This window comes from Rhincodon typus, chromosome 28 (assembly GCF_021869965.1).
Source record: "Rhincodon typus isolate 14 chromosome 28, sRhiTyp1.1, whole genome shotgun sequence".
NCBI classification, from domain to species: Eukaryota; Metazoa; Chordata; class Chondrichthyes; order Orectolobiformes; family Rhincodontidae; genus Rhincodon; species Rhincodon typus.
The window spans coordinates 1875182-1893452 of NC_063359.1; the positions used below are offsets into that span (position 1 = coordinate 1875182).

General features: G+C 42.5%; 2 protein-coding genes and 1 long non-coding RNA gene across 8 annotated transcripts in view; 1 reads left to right on the top strand and 2 right to left on the bottom strand.

Annotated features, from left to right (window-relative positions):
- LOC109931241 (tubulin beta chain-like) overlaps positions 1–643 on the bottom strand; it is a 56942-nt gene extending 56299 nt beyond the window's left edge. The window contains exon 1 of one of the 2 annotated variants that reach the window (XM_048613317.1): positions 554–643. In XM_048613317.1, coding sequence (XP_048469274.1) covers positions 554–610 — 57 coding nt within the window. In that variant the 5' untranslated portion in view covers positions 611–643. The remainder of the gene's footprint in view (positions 1–553) is intronic. The other variant, XM_048613316.1, reaches the window with a different exon arrangement.
- The window catches only part of LOC125486333, a 46044-nt gene continuing 28095 nt past the window's right edge, over positions 323–18271 (top strand). For both annotated transcript variants that reach the window (XR_007265017.1, XR_007265018.1), the window contains exons 1-2: positions 323–450; positions 4999–5090. This is a non-coding gene — a long non-coding RNA (uncharacterized LOC125486333). The remainder of the gene's footprint in view (positions 451–4998; positions 5091–18271) is intronic.
- The window catches only part of alad (aminolevulinate dehydratase), a 29908-nt gene continuing 16009 nt past the window's right edge, over positions 4373–18271 (bottom strand). For 2 of the 4 annotated variants that reach the window (XM_048613322.1, XM_048613321.1), the window contains exons 4-12: positions 17796–17892; positions 15624–15759; positions 14484–14567; positions 12405–12493; positions 11763–11818; positions 11224–11311; positions 7730–7816; positions 6169–6298; positions 4373–5071 (exon numbers count right to left, since the gene is read on the bottom strand). In XM_048613322.1, the coding sequence (XP_048469279.1) occupies positions 5010–5071; positions 6169–6298; positions 7730–7816; positions 11224–11311; positions 11763–11818; positions 12405–12493; positions 14484–14567; positions 15624–15759; positions 17796–17892 (829 nt within the window). In that variant the 3' untranslated portion in view covers positions 4373–5009. The remainder of the gene's footprint in view (positions 5072–6168; positions 6299–7729; positions 7817–11223; positions 11312–11762; positions 11819–12404; positions 12494–14483; positions 14568–15623; positions 15760–17795; positions 17893–18271) is intronic. The other 2 variants (XM_048613324.1, XM_048613323.1) reach the window with 1 other exon arrangement.

The window sequence follows — 18271 nt, forward strand, 5'->3', positions numbered from 1 at the left end:
GTGCCCGCTCCCTCAGCACTGACCCTCCGACAGTGCCCGCTCCCTCAACACTGACCCTCCGACAGTGCCCGCTCCCTCAACACTGACCCTCCAGCAGTGTGCCTGGTCATGATCCTGAGTGACGTGTGGGGCATCTACCTGAATATTGGTGTGTCAGTCATGCCCAAGTGAGGTTAGATGGATGGGAGACCCTGCAGCCCGCGATGGGAAGGCTGACTTTCTGAAAGGACCATCAGGCTCTCTCTCTCCCCTGGAGTTGCTGCCATTGCACATGCGCGCTTGCCGGGAGGCGGAGCCGACATCGCGCATGCGCGCCCGGGCAGGACGGCTGAGGCGGCACGAGGTGGGCATCCGGCCACCGCCTCCCCATCTAACGGTCAGCCAGGCCCGAGTGACCTCCACAAATAGGGCTTTCATCGGAATCGCGCTTCAGATCCGGGATCGCTCGGGGTAAGGGAAGTGTGCGGCATGTCCCTGGGCGGATCAGGCCATGACCTCGATTTCTCCACCCCTTCCCCAATGCCCTAATTCTGAGGTGGCTAACTGTACAAACCTTGGCCCCGATCTGGTTGCCACACTGGCCCGCCTGAAGATGCACGATCTCTCGCATACCGAAAGCTCTGCCTAAACTACTCTAACCGGGAAAGCTGTTCGCTCAAATGAGCGGCCAACGCTTGCTGTATTGTTTATGTACTTTAGCGTCATCGCTACCTACTGCCTATTGGTCAATGCCCCGTGTCAATCAATGATCCCGCATTCCCATTGGTTTAGTTCTGCGGGGGCGTTGACTTGATTAGTTTTGAGTGGCTGTTGCCTAGTAACAGGTGCCCCCCCAAGTCAGTCATAATAACTGTTGTGATTTCACAAAGTCCTTTTCATCATCTCATAAAACAACTCAACTGCCTCAAGGTTCAAATTCTCAAAACAAAATAAAAATCATTAGTTTGCATTGTTTGGGAGCTGCCAAGGATCTGACGTGTGAATGTTGGAGAGTGAAATGTTCACTGATATCTCTCTGGTACTGACCACTGAACACAATTCTGATAGTTAGCAGTTAGGAAGCTACCATCCCTGATGAAACATAATATATTGAGCAAGGAGATTATGATGTCAGACCTACTCATTAACATGTGAATAATATTGTTTCTTTTTGTTAATGTGAAAGTTTATACGTGTTCACTAATTGCACTAAATTACATCAAGCATTTTAGCCTTCTCAGTTTTATCCTTTTTGTTTGCTTTCCAGACCTATCTGACACAGTCCTATTGCACCATATACAAATGTTGGTCAGTGTGTGCAGTCTTTTTCCATTGACAGTTCAGTTACTGAGGTGTACTATTTCAGTCCATGCTTAGTAAGTGACATTGAGTATCTGCATATGAGCAGGAATTTGCTTCCAATTCATACCCGGTCATATGAATTACTATCTAATCTACCCAGCAATATGTGACTACAATAAACAACATTGTAAAGTGGCAAAAAAACAGAAATTGCTGGAAAATCTCAGCAGGTCTGGCAGCGTCTGTGGACAGAAATCAGAGTTAATGTTTTGGGTCGGGTGACTCTTCCTCAGTGCTCAAAAGTGGCGACTGAACAACTACCAGGTGTTTGGAATTCATGCAACTCTTTTTTTTGAATGTTGTTAAAGGCCCAGGTCAAGTCCCACCTGCTCTAGAAGTGTTAACTCTGAATGGGTTGACTAAAAAATGGGTTAAATAAAAAGGAAATTTAAATGTTTTGAAGGCTCTTGTAATGCAGTGAGAGTGTTCCTACCCCTGGAACCAGGAGACCTGGGTTCAATCCCACCTGCTCCAGAAACAGATAATAAAATCGCTGAACAGGTTGATTTGAAAAACACTAAAATGGTGCTGTGACCCTTGCCAGGTATTGCATGTAATTTACTTGGAAACATGGGTGATTGAGTTGTGGTGGATAATGGGTGAAAAGTATCACAGGTGATTTAGTGATGGAAATAAAAACATGCAATTGCATGTAAAAGCACTTTTGGTTTGCTGTGAAAGTCCTTTTTACTTGTCAGGATTTTCTGTTTTTAAATTTCTCTTCTCCAGATTCTTTTCACTTCTTCACAGGAGGTACAACAATTGGTACACTAACTGAAAAATCTCTTAGTTACTGTTTAAAGGGCATAGCTTATAGCAACTGATGAGGGAGAATAAACTGGCTTCACACGTATTTCACATATTTATCTTCCTTTACCACCACTATCAATGCCTTTGACTTTTGCTCTCAACATTCTCACAATATGTTCCACTTGCTTCTCCTGGTGGTCTGCCTGCAGCATAAAAAACAGCATTTTCCAGCCCCTTTCAATTCCTGTGAAGTCATATGGATTCAAAACTTCAATTCTGTATCTCTCTGCAGATGCTGCCTGACCTGCTGTGATTGCCTATCATTTTCTGTTTTATTTTAGATTTCCAGCATCCACAGAATTTTACTTTTATTTACCTGTTCATGTGTTTTGGGCCTGAATGGGCCCAAAGTAGGAGATACAGAATTCATCCGTCTCCCCTCTTAATCCCACTCCTGTGACCAGGAAGACTGAAAGAATGTTGACACAGCCTGCATAGTTTCCACTCTTATTTCCCTTAGTATCCCTGGATGCAATTCATTTAGACTGCTGTTTTGAGTCCTTTGAGATTTTTAATGTCATCCCTGAACCTATTTTGTTCAACTTTATTGCTGCATTTGCAGCATCCTCTCCTGTAGTGAAGACAGATATAAAACTCAATACATCATTCAGTAGATCAGCCATGCTCTCTGCCTCAAAAATTCACCTCCTTTTTGGAAATCAGTAAGCCCAAATTTTCCTTAGACTACCTTCTTATTTATGTGTTCCCTTTCATTAACCACTAATCAATTTCATTTATTCTTTCCCTCTCATTCTCTTTTATATCTCTTCTGTTTCATGTATATTTCTGTATCACTGTGTACTGCACCTACCTTCTTGACAAATTTCCATAAGAACATAAGAAATAAAGGCAGGAGCAAAGTAGAGAATGATTCATCCCCCACTTCTTCATTTATTAAGATCCTCGCTCATCTTCAACTCCAGTTCTCCATCCTATGTCTTTTTCAATTTTTCATAATGTTCAAAAATCTCTCAATCAATCTCGGCATTGAATTCATGCAACTCAGTCGGAGAATTCCAAAGATTCACAAGCCCTTTTGCATGAAGAGATTTCTTCAAGTTAGTTCTAAATAGCCAGTACCTTACCTCAGAATATGTTCCTGAGATCTAGATTATTCAGACAGGGAAATCGTGGGAGTGCTCAGTGATCTCACTGTCAGAACAAAATCACAGCATTTTTACAGCACGGAACAAAGCCATTCAGCCCATCAAATCCATCCCAAACTCTTCAGCTAGTTGTTTCACTCCCTGGCTCTTTCCCCAGCGTCCAGCAAAGCATTATCTAATTGCCTTTTGAAAACTTAATTTAAACTTCCCTCCAGCACACTCGTAGTCAGCAGATTCTGGATCCTAACCAACTGTTGCATGAAAATGTTTCTCTGCATTTTGCTTAAATTGCTTATGGCAATCACCTGAAATCTGTATTCTTTAGTTCTGAACCCTTCCACCAATCAAAACTGCTTCTTTCAATCTGAACACCTCTATCAAATTTCTCAATTTGCTCTTCTCTAAGGAGAACAACCCCAGCTTCTATAATCTATCCACATGACTGAAACCAGCTTCATAAATCTTTTCTGCACACTTTACAAATCCTTCACAGCTCATGTGTAGTCCAGAATTGAACACAGCATTCCAGTTGAAAGCAATCCACTGTCTTGTAAAGATCCAACATAACAGCTGGCTGTACAGGACCAACTCTGGGAATAAATAATAATCACACTGTGGAGGGAAATACTTATTTTCATTTTTATTACCCAAATTTCCCAATGGACATCAAAAAAATCTCCATCCTCAAAGGCGAACAGCAAAAGTCTTTCCTGTAGGGTGGGGGAGTTCAAAACTAGAGGGCATAGGTTTAAGGTGAGAGGGAACAGATTTAAAAGGGACGTGAGAGGCAACATCTTCACACAGAGGGTGGTGCATGTATGGAATGAACTGCCAGAGGGAGTGGTAGATGCAGGTACATTTATAACGTTTAAGTCATTTGGACAAGTACATGAATAGGAAAGGTTTAGAGAGATGTGGGCCAAATGTAGGCAAATGGGACTAGTTTAATTTGGGAAATATGGTCGGCCTGGACAAGTTGAACTGAAGGGTCTGTTTCTGTGCTGTATGACTCCATGATTTTATGACAATTACAAACATAGCTGCAGTTTTATAAATGGAGCAAAGAATTATTAGGATGAAACTTAAAAGAAATGACACAATCCCGCGGCAAGAGGCAGATTGAATAGTATTCAGATTTTTAATTAGTTTTATTAAAACAGAAAATACTATTTAATTTGCGATTATTCACAGGGTTTCACATTTCAATTATAGTTAATATTGGTAATGCATGTCAGAACGCATCAAAGGCACATGGCAACAGCAGTTACAATAAAATCCTTGTCACATGATTTATTCACAAATTCTGTCAATTTATTTAGTTTAAGATCCCTGATGCTCTGTGTGCTTGCAATGCACAACAGATCCAATATTTAAAAAATCAGACACTTGAACAGAAATACAGTCAATCAACTAAGTAATCAGCTGAACAGTCTTTAAACCACTTACAGCTCACTTCATTGACTTTCTCTTCAATTCACACACATTATGCAACTAAACATCAGAAAAGATGCTAAACATTTCTGTAAAAATCCATTTTTGGTCTAGCACAAGAGTATGGGTTTAAAAGCATGTTTTTGGTATAATATCAGCTGTGATAGTAGACAAGAACAGAAAAGGAAGGAGCAGGTGAACAGGAATGTTGCATGGGAGAGGGGTGAATGGGAGACATGGCATACATGAACAGGAGAAAGCAATCTGCGGGAATAATTTAAAACTTAACCCTGTATATTTTGTATTCCAGTGGAGGCAGCATTAAATATCCTTCAGCCATTTCAAGATCTGTGGCACATAGTACGTGATGATGATATCAGCACCTATAAGCACAGCACACAGGTATGTTAACTTTATACTACAGTAAATACCGGACTTGATAAACCCATACCACGAGCCATCTACCTCAACATCCTCGTGTGCTGAAGATGCGTAGGAAATGATGGAAATATCATTGCAATTGATTCCACAAAAAAAAAATCAATCTGCTACAGAAAATCCCATCCAGACCAGTCCACGGCATAGATATCTCACATCTGGCTATCCAAAACTGGTCAGTTTTATACGCTGCCACGGCAGGAATATTCATTTTTATGAAATGTGTAAAATAACTTACTGGTTTGTCTGGCTAAGTGCTGCATTGACATAATGGTATGCTGGACTAGTCACTGGCTCAGCCTGCCCTTCCAACCCTTGGCCCCAGCCAACCTGTACATTGTCCCACCTAGAGGACATGTAAAATCATTCCAGGGAGCACTGGTCAACTTTTATATATGTAAACCAACCACTCCCTGGCTCCTGGACACCCAAAAGATATTTGTAAAGATTCTAAAACTCAGCACACAATGGAGCTAAGTAACCCAGTGGCAAATGCCAACTTCAAGACATTGAAGAGCAAAAAGAGTAAGTCAGAGTTTCTCTCCTGTCCACTTAACCCTGCTGGATTGTTTATGTCAGTGTGCATGCATACTGGGTACGGGTCCTGCCTTAGTGGTGATGTGTAGACAGTTGAATGGCTGTTTACAATGTGTTGGCCAGATTCACATCTGGAGAAGGGTAATGTGGTCAAGGTGCCCATTGTCACAGCTAATCAACTATCACCCAGCAACTGTTCTTTAGGAGTGAGGAGAGGAAATAGTCGGGTTCAGCAGCGTATCAGCAGTACCCAATAGAAGCTTGCTGTTTGGCAGAAAACCACACTGCCTTTGTTCTATTTGTTAGGGCACAGATATTATACCCTTCTCTAGCAGATTCCCTAGGTGGACATCTTAAGGGGAACTGCTCCAGTATCATCGATTTAAAAACAAGCTGAAGCACATCCATTTAAAGAGCCATAGAGCAATGGCTAATAGAAAACAAAAGCAAACATCAATAAAATTACAGTTGGAAGAAATACTGGTTATGTAGTGAAGACTGTTACCTGCCCTCCTGAAGCTGGTCAGAGCCTCCATGACAGCTGTCCTAAGGTCAAATGCTCCAGCCTGTGACCCATGCCACAGCATCGCAAACTCCCCTGAGACGTGGTAAATTGCTAGCGGATATGAGGGGTGCTGAAAGGAATGAGGGAGATAACTAACTGCTAAAGCCAAGCATTCAGTAACTGCAACGAGTTACTAAATTCACCGAAATCATCATGATGTTCTGATGCACTGTGCAACCCATATCCCAGAAAGCATACCCACGTGTCTGTGGTGAGCCTTACTTCACAGTCAGTGGCAGAAATCACACGACACCAGGTTATAGTCCAACAGATTTATTTGAAAACACAAGCTTTCAGAGTGTAGCCCCTTCAGCAGGTAAAGTGAGAAAGAAGCACAGAACGCTGAATTCATAAGTAAAAAGTGACATCATTTGAGCCAGACTTGAAGGAAGCCAATTAGAATGTAGCTCAGAGTGTCACTTTATCATGACAAGAATACTCCTGACTTAGTGAGGTGACAAAACAAGTCACTCAGAAACAAATTAAAATATGCTGTAAGAGTCTGCCTGCTTAATAAAAACCATAGCAACAGGACTCAACGTTCCAAGGCCAGGAGAACAGCAGCTCTGAAGATAAACTTTTCCTCTGACTAACATGCATGCTCTGTTCATTGCCCTATGCCACAAACCTTCCTAAAATTAAAGTTAAAATATCTTTTCCCAGCAACTTTGAAGGTTTTGAATATGTTAACAACATCAGTGAGGCATGTGATGAGAAGAGTTCCTTGACCTGATAGTTCTAGACCATATACAGCTTTTGGTTTATGTAGAGCAGACAGAATTCTGAGCCTGAGTGCTGACCGACTCAGGCATTGAAAAGATCACTTGGACAAGGTATAATTAATTGTGGTGCCGGTGAAACCAACATGTTGTGTCAAGTTCCTCAACGTTGCTGGGATGGGCCGACAGGCTCCTTCTGTCATTCCATGAATCGGTATTATTGAGAACACAGAATAAGTTATTGAAGAAAAAAACTTTTGCAGCTCATCCCACTGTCAACCAAGGGGTCCAAAACACTTGAAACCTATTAGACCATAAGGTCTGGGAGCAAAAATAGATCATTTGGCCTCCTGAGTCTGCTCCACAATTCAATTAGATCATGGTTGATCTGATAATCCTCAACTCTACTTTCCTGCCTTATCCCCATAATCCTTAATTACTTTGCTGTTAAAAATCTATCTCTACCTTAAATATACTTAATACCCAACCTCTATAGCCCTTTGTGGTAAAGAATTCCAGATTCGCTACCCTCAGAGAAAAGATTCCTCCTCATCTCTGTCTTAAATGGATGAACATCTCACTCTGAGATTATGCACTCTGTTACAAGGGGAAACAACCTCTCTGCATCTATCCTGTGTTGTCTTTTCAGGAATTGTATATGTTTCAGTAAGGTTTCTTCTTGTTCTTCTAAACTGCAAATGTATAGAAGCTCAACCCACTCAAACTCTCCTCAACCAGTCACCCTGATGCAGCTAATGGATTAGGAATGTATATAAACTTACTTTGTTTTTCACCTCTCGGACGATGTCCAGGTACGGCATTCCTGGTTTGACCATCAGCATATCTGCTCCCTCACGCACATCACGGTCCTGCACCAAGCAAGCAATCAGTTAATTCTAGTCATGCACTGATATACAGATAGACTCACATCTCAATTGTGCACAATTCTAATAACAAGATAAATCCCAGGATAATTGTCCACATTCTCAATAACCAGAAAGAGTCAATAGTTGCTGCCTGTATTCCCAAAAACCAAAGAGAGCCGGGAATCACTATCTGCATTCTCAGGAATCAGACAGCTGTGGATCACTGCCCACATTCCCAATAACCAGAGCCAGCTGTGGATCACTGTCCATATACCCAGTAACTGAAGAGAGCTGTGGAACACTGCCCACTTACCCAAAATCCTGGAGAGATTACAACCCATATTCCCAAAAAAACAGAGATAGTAATCCCAGTTTTGGCAGGATATCTCTTTGCCAATTGACGGTGTCCTTAAAGACTATGAAGGGCTTTAGCAATTACTAACTCATTTCAGGGGGCATTACGATTAACTTAGAACAGCTGGTCTCAGTCATGAGCAAATTGGCTACTTCCGTGCATATTCTATTCTTCAGATTTAATGCATTCAACTGCACAATCTGCCATGGTGAGATTTCAACACACAAAGCTCAGGCTGGCAGTCTGAAATCACAACTACTAAACCTGCAAAATTGTATATGATGTATATTACCTAGCAAAAGTACAAAAAGCATGACTATAATCGCACAATAACCTTCACAACCACACAACCTGCACCCTAAAACTCTCTCCACCTAACATAAATTTTAGAATTTTACAGCACAAAAGAAGCCCTTTGTGTCTGTGTCAATCAACAAGCAGCTATCTGCTCTAGTCCCATTTTCCAGCACTTGGCCTATAGCCTTCTATGCTATGGCACTTCAAGTGATCAGCAGAATACTTATTAAATGTTGTGACAGTTCCAGCCTTGAATACCCTTTCAGGCAATGAATTTCAGATATCCACCACCCACCACTCTCTGGGTGAAAGAATTCTTCCTTAATTCCTGCCTTTGATCTTACATCAATGGCCCCGGTTATTGACGCCTCTACTAAGGAGAAATGTTTCTTCTTATCTACCCTATCTATGCCCCTCAGAACTTTGTACATCTCAATCAGGTCCCCCCCTTGGCCTTCTCTGCTGCAACGAACACAACCCCAGCCTGTCTTCATTGCTGAATTGCTCCAGCCCAGGCAACGTCCTGGTGAACCTCCTCTGTACCCTCTCTAGTGCAATCACATCCTTTCTATAGTGTGGCGATCAGAACTGCATACAGTACTCCGGCTCTGATCTAACTAACATGACATATAGCTGCATCATTATCTCCTTGCTTCAGTATTTAATGCTTTGACTAATAAAAGTAAGTATCCCATATTCCTTTATAACCACCTTACCTACCTGGCCCATTGCCTTCAAGGATCTGTGGACATGCACAACAAGGTAGCTCTGATCCTCTAGTTCCTAGGGTCCTAACCTTCATTTTGTTCTCTCTTGACTTGTTAGCCCTCCCAAAATGCATCATCTCTCACTTTTCAGAATTAAATTCTATTTGCCATTGTTCTGTTCATCTGACCAGCCCATCTATATCACCCTTTAGTTTAAGGCTTTCCTCCTCGCTATTTACCACACCAATTTTTGTGTCATCTGTAAACTTACTAATCAAATTTACTATATTCATGTCTAAATCTTTAATGTACACCAAAAACAGTGAGGGACCCAGTACCAAACCTGGTGGTATACCCTCCAAGACCCTCTGTTTCCTACCACTAAGCCAATTTTGGATTTAATTTGCCAAATTGCCCTGGATCCCATGGGCCATTTACCAGTCTTCCATGCAAGACCCTGTCAAAAACGTTTCCATCAGACATGATCTTTCCCTGCCATATCCTTGCAACTATTTTACAATTAATTGTAGGGATACTGGTGTTGGTTACAAGTGGTAATATACTGCTCAACTGTGTTTCCTGAAGGAATGACAACAGGGTTTTGTTCTCACACTCCTACTTTCACATTCCATGTGGTGAAGTTGTTATCTTGGTATTATTGGCATGGACATTACAGACCTCCTCTCATATCATCTTAGACAGTATCATTGTTTAAAGTGGAAGGAGGGATAAACTTGTAACTGTAGGCCAGTTAGCTTAATTTTGGTTGTCAGCAAATTTATCAAAATCAATTTTGAGACATAATCTAAACCTTCATTTAGAAAGGTATTAGTCACCAAGTAAGATCAGCATTGATTTGTTTTGTGAAGGTCATGTCTAACTAACTTGCCTGAAATTTTTTTGAGGAGGTAACAATTAAAATTGATGAGGAAGGTATGGTGGATGTGCTTGACATGAATTTTCGCAAGGTCCCACATGGCTGAAAGTAAAAGCAATTGCATTCCAAGCAAGAGAGACAAATTGGCTTAGTGTTAGGAAACAAAGGGTAATGATTGCTGGATGCTTTGCAATTGGAAGAATATTTTCAGTGGAGATTCACAGAGCTCAGTACACGGATGTATGCTTCTTGTAATAATTTGGACTCAAAAGTAGGGAGTTATGATAAAGCGGTCTGCAGATGCATTGGCCGTGGGAAGAAAACTTTAGACTGCGTGATGATAGAAGTGGTCTTTTCAGTCGGACAAGAAAGTGAAAAATGCAATACAATCTGGAGAATAGTGAGATGATGCATTTTTGGAGGTGCAACAAGGCAATAAATAGGAGGAAGTATGGAGGAACATGGAGACCTTTGACTGCATGCCCCCTCGATCCTTAAAAGTAGCAAGATGGGTCAGTAAGGAAGTTAGGAAGATATATGCTCTACTTTCCCTTATTTGTCAAGGCACTGAATATGAGAACGTAGAGGTTACACCAAAATTGTGCACAACAGTGAGATGAAAGATTTAGTCACATTCTCGGACAGATGTAACTGCACTGGACAGGGTTCATAATAAGGTTAGGAAAATATTGCTAGACTGGAAATTTTAGAGATTGGAACAGAGATTTGAGGTGTACAAAGTGATGCTAGGCCTAGTTGGAGAGGGATGATCTATTTAGCTCAGCAGAGGGATCAAAACCAGGGGAAAAGTAATTGGTGGAAGGATTTGAGGGAAAATAAGAGGACTTTTTTTTAATTTGAGGTTTATGGGACGTAGAATCACTGCCTGAAAGGATGGTAGAGGCAGAAACTCTCAGCACATGGATGAATCTCATGTGAAGAGCCATGACCCTCTTCTTGAGCTGCAGATCAAGTGCAGGAATGTGGGATTAGACTGGGAGGCTTGACACAAAATTCCTATGATGCAGAAGGAGGCCACTCATCTTCAGCGATCGGCAATGGGCTAAATGGCTCCTTCTGTGTCATACATTGTGATTCTACCCAAGATGTAGGGCTCTAACTTTGAAACACATCTTGTACGTTTACTGAATTAATGACACAGACGTAGACTTACCACAGCTCGGATCGCCAGTCCCCTGGCACCTGGTGGCAACTGGTAACACCTCCGATCTCCAAAGGCTGGTTTTGATTGGGCAGCATCACTGGTAACAAAGGGCACAAAATTACGAAGAATCTGCATCAATCTAAAAGGTCATTTAGCTCAACAGATCTGTGCAAGCTTAACTGTCCACACTATACCCAAACCTAATACCTCTGTTTCCATTAACCTTCATGTATGCAATAAACATATCCATAAAATTGTGAATGCTGTTAGTTACACACGGTCCATGTGACAACAGCTTCCACGGTCGTAGTTGATTTGTGTAAAGAAATTTGTCGTGAATTCTTCAGTTGATCTCTCAATGGTGGACAAAGCCACCCTGCAATGTATAGACCCACAGTGCAGTGCACAGACTAATGCAGCCTATGACCCACACTGCAGTCCATAGATCCACACAGACCCACACTGCAGCTCATAGACGCACAAAGACCCACACTGCGACTCACATAGCTGAATTAACTCAAACTGAGATTTAAAGTGCTGTAACTCACCGGAAAGGTCCATAAAAACATGAAGCAAACTTTGCGCTGTAGCTCATCAATGCAACCTACAGGGAAACACATCAACAGTATTAAAGATCCAACACCACAGATTTCACATTTCAATGTCCCATTCCCACTGGACCCCGTCTATCCAACACAATCATTGTCGACCCCTTGTCCTGACCAATGTACTAAATTAAACACTAAAACTTAAAGCCACAGGTTCACTCCTCGCTCCTTACTGAGCTGTGTTCTTGGCTGAGGTCACACTGGACTCAGTGACACCATGCTGGGAAAGGGGGCAAATTAGCCAGAACTACCATCGCTCACCACTGAATGGTTTTGCTGGAAAGTTTGCAGTTGTGAACAATGATAAATGAGATGGGAGTTTAGCCACGATCACTGGTTGAAAGTTCAGGAATCTTATTAGTGATATAGTGAAGAGTATATATATAACCATACCTCTGTAAAATCTGTTGTGTTCAGGAGAGGAGGGGACAGTTGGGCATTGAACAAACAGCACTACACATCAACATAAATAAATCCTCACATTTGGAACTTGCACTCTACCAGAATAAAAATCTCAGAATGAGGGGCAAGCAATGACATGTATACATAGCCCAGTTGGATTTGAATTAAGAGCTTCTTTACCTTGTTTCCCAAATCATTGGCAATCAGAGCCTGTTTTATTGTTCCAACTCTGCCATCCATCATATCTGACGGAGCTACAATATGGCATCCTGAAAGCAAACCGATTGCAAATTCTTAGTCACACATAGTGAGGAACTTTCCCACATAAGGGTACACTTGAGCAGACAGTGCAATCCAGTTGTAGCTTAGCTGATTTAAAAAAAAACAGGGATTTTGAGGCTGGCTTGGGCAGAAAAAATGTGCACACAAGTAATGGATTAGATCTTCATCCAGATTCATACAATTTAGTCAAAATGTTTGAATAACTGGGCTTCTCTAGCCAATGGAGCACATGTGAAGTTTGTTTAGTACCCTCAGTGAATGACAGGAATTTGTACAATGGATTTCTGTCCATTGAGAACTAGATCGAGATGATCCAATTTCATTACACTGATGACATTCCCCTATTCTGCCTGGGGCCAATCCTTGCCTGGCTGCCAGCACTCTGTCAGCTCCTTTTCAGAATCAGGAGACCTTTGTTCCCTCCTACTGGATTCATTCCCATGTCCAAGATATTTTCTTCTTTATTCTTTCACGTGATGGGTATCACTAGCAAGGCCAGCATGTATTGCCTGTCCCTAATTGCACATGAACTGAGGGAGTTGCTAGGTTATTTCAGGGGGCAGTTAAGAGTCAACTGCATTGCTGTGGGCCAGGAGTCACATATAGGCTAGACCAGGTAAGATTTCCTTCTATTTGTGAATCAGAAGGGTTTAATGACAATTGGTTACAGTCACATTGACTGAAATCAGCTTTCAATTCCAGATTCATTAACTGAATTTAAATTCCAGTAGATGCGGTAGTAGCATTTGAACCCATGTCCACAGAACATTAGCCTGGACCTCTAGATTGCTAATCCAGTGATATTCACACCACACCAACGTCTCAAATGCCACTGTTGTAAGACCCTCGTGGTGCCCAGTTTGTCATCAGAAGGCGGAGCCTCTGTCCTTGTCTAGATCTGGGCTGGATTCTAGCGAAAGTAGGGGACATTGAAGTTTTAAATCTGTCAGTACAGAACTAGAATATTAAGCCTGCTATTGTGACTATATAAAGCCTCTCGGTAGCTTAATTCCCCTTCACTGGTTTTAGTATAAAACTCTTTCCCTTTGTTCAACTGAATTGCACAGCAAGCTCCTGGAATGACCCATAATAGGATGGCTTTCAGCAGATCTTCACATGACCAGTACCTCCTTGTATAAATACTAAGCTGATACCAATTTCAGACTCACTGCAAAAGGTCAACAGGGTCTTCAATTTCACCATTTATTTCTCACTGCTTCTGTATCAAGAGACCAGTGAGTCTCACATCAGTGGTTGGGAAGCTATTGAGGAGGATTCTTAGGGATAGGTTTTACGCACATTTGGAAAAGCATGGCCTAATTAACGACAGTCATCATGGCTTTGTGCAGGGCAGGTCCTGTCTTAGTAACTTGATTGATTTTTTTTAAGATGGTGACGAAGGCGATTGATGAGGGTAGAGCTTATTAAGGGAGCTATTTAAAGAGGAAAAGCTAAATAGGACAGGCCTGCATCCATTGGGGTTTAGAAAATGAGATGCGAGCCCATTGAAATATAATAAATCTATAATATGGTGGATACCAGGAAGGTGGCTTATTTTAGGGAAAGATGAGAACTAGGGGAACAGTTTAAGAATAAGAGGTCTTCTTTTTAAGTTGGAGATGAAGAGAACATATTTCTCCCAGAGGGTCATTACACTGTGGAATTCTCATCCCCAGACAGCAGTGGAAGCTCAGTCATTGAATTTGTTTTTATAGATTTTTGGCAGAAAACTGAATCAAGGGATATGGGAGATAGACTGAAAAATGGAGCTGAGATTAGCCATGATCTTCCAGAATGGTGCAGCAATATTGATGGGCTAAATAGCCTACTCCTACACCCAAGCCCCATGTATCCGTGAACATGTTAACATTTGAGAGATACAGGAGGGATTTCCTGATTGTCCTGCCACTCTGTGTTTTGCCATGTTATAAAAATACCGATTTTGGAGAGTTTATTGCTGTCAGTTTCTGCACGCACCTGCCTTGGCATAGGCCAGTGCCACCTCTGCCAGCCTCTGGCAGCTTGCTTCATTATTCAATGTCTCATCCTTCCGGAGTATTCCTAGAATAAACAAACCAAACATATTACCACTGAGTATGGTGCCTATTACCTGCTGTTACCTCCTGGTATAGAGTGTGTTACCTGCTTATTATCCCTAGTTATGGTGCCCATTACCTGCTCCTACCCCAAACTTTGGTCTGTTATCTGCCCATTATCCCGTAGTGTGGAGTCCATTACCTGTCTCTATCCCTGGTGCTCATTAAGGACCTGGAATATGGCTTCACCATTCAGGCTAAAGCAATCGAGACAGGATCAAGGATCCAAAGATACCCTATCTGGCAAATCTGACAAATTTAATTCATTGGTGGTTGGAAAGTGCAGGAGTGCTCCCAGCCTCACGTGGAGGCTTTGGGCCTACCTTGCCCTGGGCTTTCCCCCTCCCCTGATTGAGGCCAGAGCTACCTCCCTCCCCCAGCTACAGTATACCTCCAGCTGCCTGCTGTGGCATCTTGCCACCAAACTTGCCGTTCCATGTGTTTGTAGCTCAGGTCTGATTTGAAAAGGACTCTGATAGAGGTTACAGCAGTGAACACTGATCATTAAGATGGGTTAACTATTCATGTTTCCCAGCCTCCTCAATTGTGCTAGTTACTCTGAGAATCAAACTCACTGCACCCACCCTTGGCCAAACCCACCCCACTCCCCTGTACAGCTGCAGCCACTGTCTCACACAATTACACTTTCAAAATCTACCAACTAGGAAGAAAAGGGCAGGAGACAAAGGGTTATTGGAATTGTATTGCTGTTCCTTCACTATGGCTGGGTCAAAATCCTAGAACCCCCTACCAGCACAGGGTCAGCATAGCACCAACTTCTATAATGATAATTAGGGATGGGTAGAAAATGCAGCCTAGCCAGCAATGCCATATCCCATGAAAAAACAAACTATCTTGGCTCGACCCAGACATGCAGTATCCCTCACTGATCATCTGACCTAAGATAACTCTTTGCATCTGAAATATCCCATTCTGTAACAGTGAGCTCAGAGGTCACAGTGGCTTGCAACTGGTGGGGGGTCAGCGTAGAAGAAGGTTTTAACCCCCAGTGTTTGCTTACCACAGTGCCCGTGGGAAGTGTACGGACAGAGGCAGACGTCACAGGCAATTACCAATGTTGGGAACATCTTCCGCAGCTTTTTAATGGCCAGGATGACTGGTGTATCCTCCAAGTCAGCTCCAGATCCCCTCTCATCCTGGCAGGGAGAACATAACTTCATGAGATAACTACCAGCAAATCACTAACCTCAATCCATTACCCAGTGGGAGTCTACTCAATCCCCACAAAAACATTTCTGAAAGAAAGGATCATCTCAAATTCTATCTCACGTATGCACAGACACACAGAGTAAACGTTCCTCTACACTGTCCCCATCAAACACCCCCAGGACAGGACTAGCACAGAGTTAGATACAAAAATAAACCTCCTTCTACATTTCCCCCATCAAACACCTCCAGGAGAGGTACAGCACAGGGTTAGATACGGAAAGGGGGCTGATTAGCTGAGTTGTCTGGATAGCTGGTTTGTGATGCAGAATGATGCCAACAGCGTGGGTTCATTCCCACTCTGGCTGAAGGATTCTCCTTCTCAACCTCTCCCGTTGTCTGAGGTGCAGTGACCCTCAGGTTAAACCATCACCAGTCATCTCTCTCTAATGAGAGAGCGGCACTTTGGTCTGGTAAGACTATGGCAACTTTACCTTTACCTTAGATTCAGGGCAAAGCTGCCTTGACACTATCCCCATCAAACACTCACAGCACAGGGTTAACTATACAATAAAGCTCCCTCTGCTCTTCTAAACAAAATAAAGCTTTCTCTTCACTATCCTCATCAACACTCAAATGACAGGTACAAAACAGGGTAAGATGCAGGGAAAAGCTTCTTCTATTATGTAAGCTGAGAGTAAAGTTCCATTTATTCTCTTAACCTGAAAGTCATGCTACTTTTACACTGTTCCCATCCAGGACAGGTACTTTACAGGGATGAGATAAAGAGTACAAGTTCCTCCACTCTTTTAAACAGAAAGTAAACTGAAAGTAAAGTTCCCTCGATATTGTCCCTATTAAATACTCAGGACAGGTGCAGCATGGGGTTAGATATGGAGTAAAGCTGCCTCTACTCTAAACTGAAAGAAAACTGTAAGGAAAGCCCCCTCAAACAGATTAGATTTAGCATAAAGCTCTTTCTACTCTTTTAAAACCAGAAGTAAACAGAAAGTAAAGTTACCTCAATACTGTCCCTATCAAACACTCCCAGGACAAGTACAGCATGGGGTTAGATACAGAGTAAAGCTCCATCTTATCTATTCAACCAAAAAAACTCTTTCGACTCTTTTAAACTGAAAGTTCTTTTGACTCCATCCCCATCAAACACTCCCAGGACACGGACAGCATGGGATTAGATAATAGACTAAAGCTCTCTCTAACCTTAAACTGAAAGAAGACTGTAAGGAAAGCCTCCTCTACACTGTTCCCATAAAAATTCCCTGGACAGGTAAAACACGAGGTTAGATACAGTGTAAAGATTCCTCTACTCTTTTAAACGGAAAGTAAAGTCCCCTCTACACTGTCCCCACAAACACTCCCTGGACATGTGCAGCATGGGTTAGATACAGAGTAGAGCTCTCTCCACAGTGTCACTATCAAACACTCCTAGGACAGGTACTGCACGAGGTTAGATACAGACTAAAGCTCCCTTTAAAATGCTGCACATGAGATCTCACTTTGCATCAACTGCCTGCCATATTACAAACATTTCAAAGACATTGTTGACTGGTTTGGAGGGAAATCCTAAGGTTGGAAAGGTGTGATAGAAATCAAAGTGTGACTTTTTTTTAATTCATTAATGGGATGAGGCCGTCACTGGCTAGGCAGCATTTATTGCCCATCCCTAATTGCCCAGACGGTAGTTCAGAATTAACCACATTGCTGTGGATCTGAATTCACATGTAGGCCAGTCCAGGTAAGGATGGCAGTTTCCTCTCTAAAGAGCATTAGTGAACCAGATGGGTTTTTCCCGACAATTGACAACAGATTCATCATTCCTTCGAGATATTTTATCGAATTCAAATTCCACCATCTGCTGTGGCAGGATTCGAACCTTGATCCCCAGAATGTTACCTTGGTTTCTGGGTTAACAGTCCAGCAATTATACCGCTAGGCCGCCGCCTCCCCAATAATCTGTCCCCCAGTGCAAGCTCAGATTTAGTACGATGGTTATTCTGAGTCCTACCTTAGCGAGTTTAGTTGGAACTCCAAAGATCAACACACAACCAAGGCCATCGTTCAGCAGGGGCCTCAGCTTCTCTTCCAGTTTGTTGACACCATATCTGGGAAATGACCATACGATGAGGCCTAGACAAATACATTCTGATTACACCTAGCCTGACCCTAGCACACATCAGCTCTGTTTAAACAAACTGAGAAATGAACTGCTCCGCCATCGTACAAATGTGAAGGAATTTAAAGTGATTAATATTAGACAGGAGGTTTATAAAAGAGGTGCCTGCAGAGATACTGAATCAAGGAGGAGTCAGGTTGCAATTGGGAATCACGTCGCAGGATGGGTGTCCTGTAGCCACAGCGGATCCAATGTGAGCCAGAGCAAAACTGGCGGTGACAGTGGGGCTGATGAGGGTGTAGTTGGCGGTGAGAGTGGGGCCAGTGGGCGGTGAGAGCGGGGCCAGTGAAGGGGCAGTGGGCGGTGAG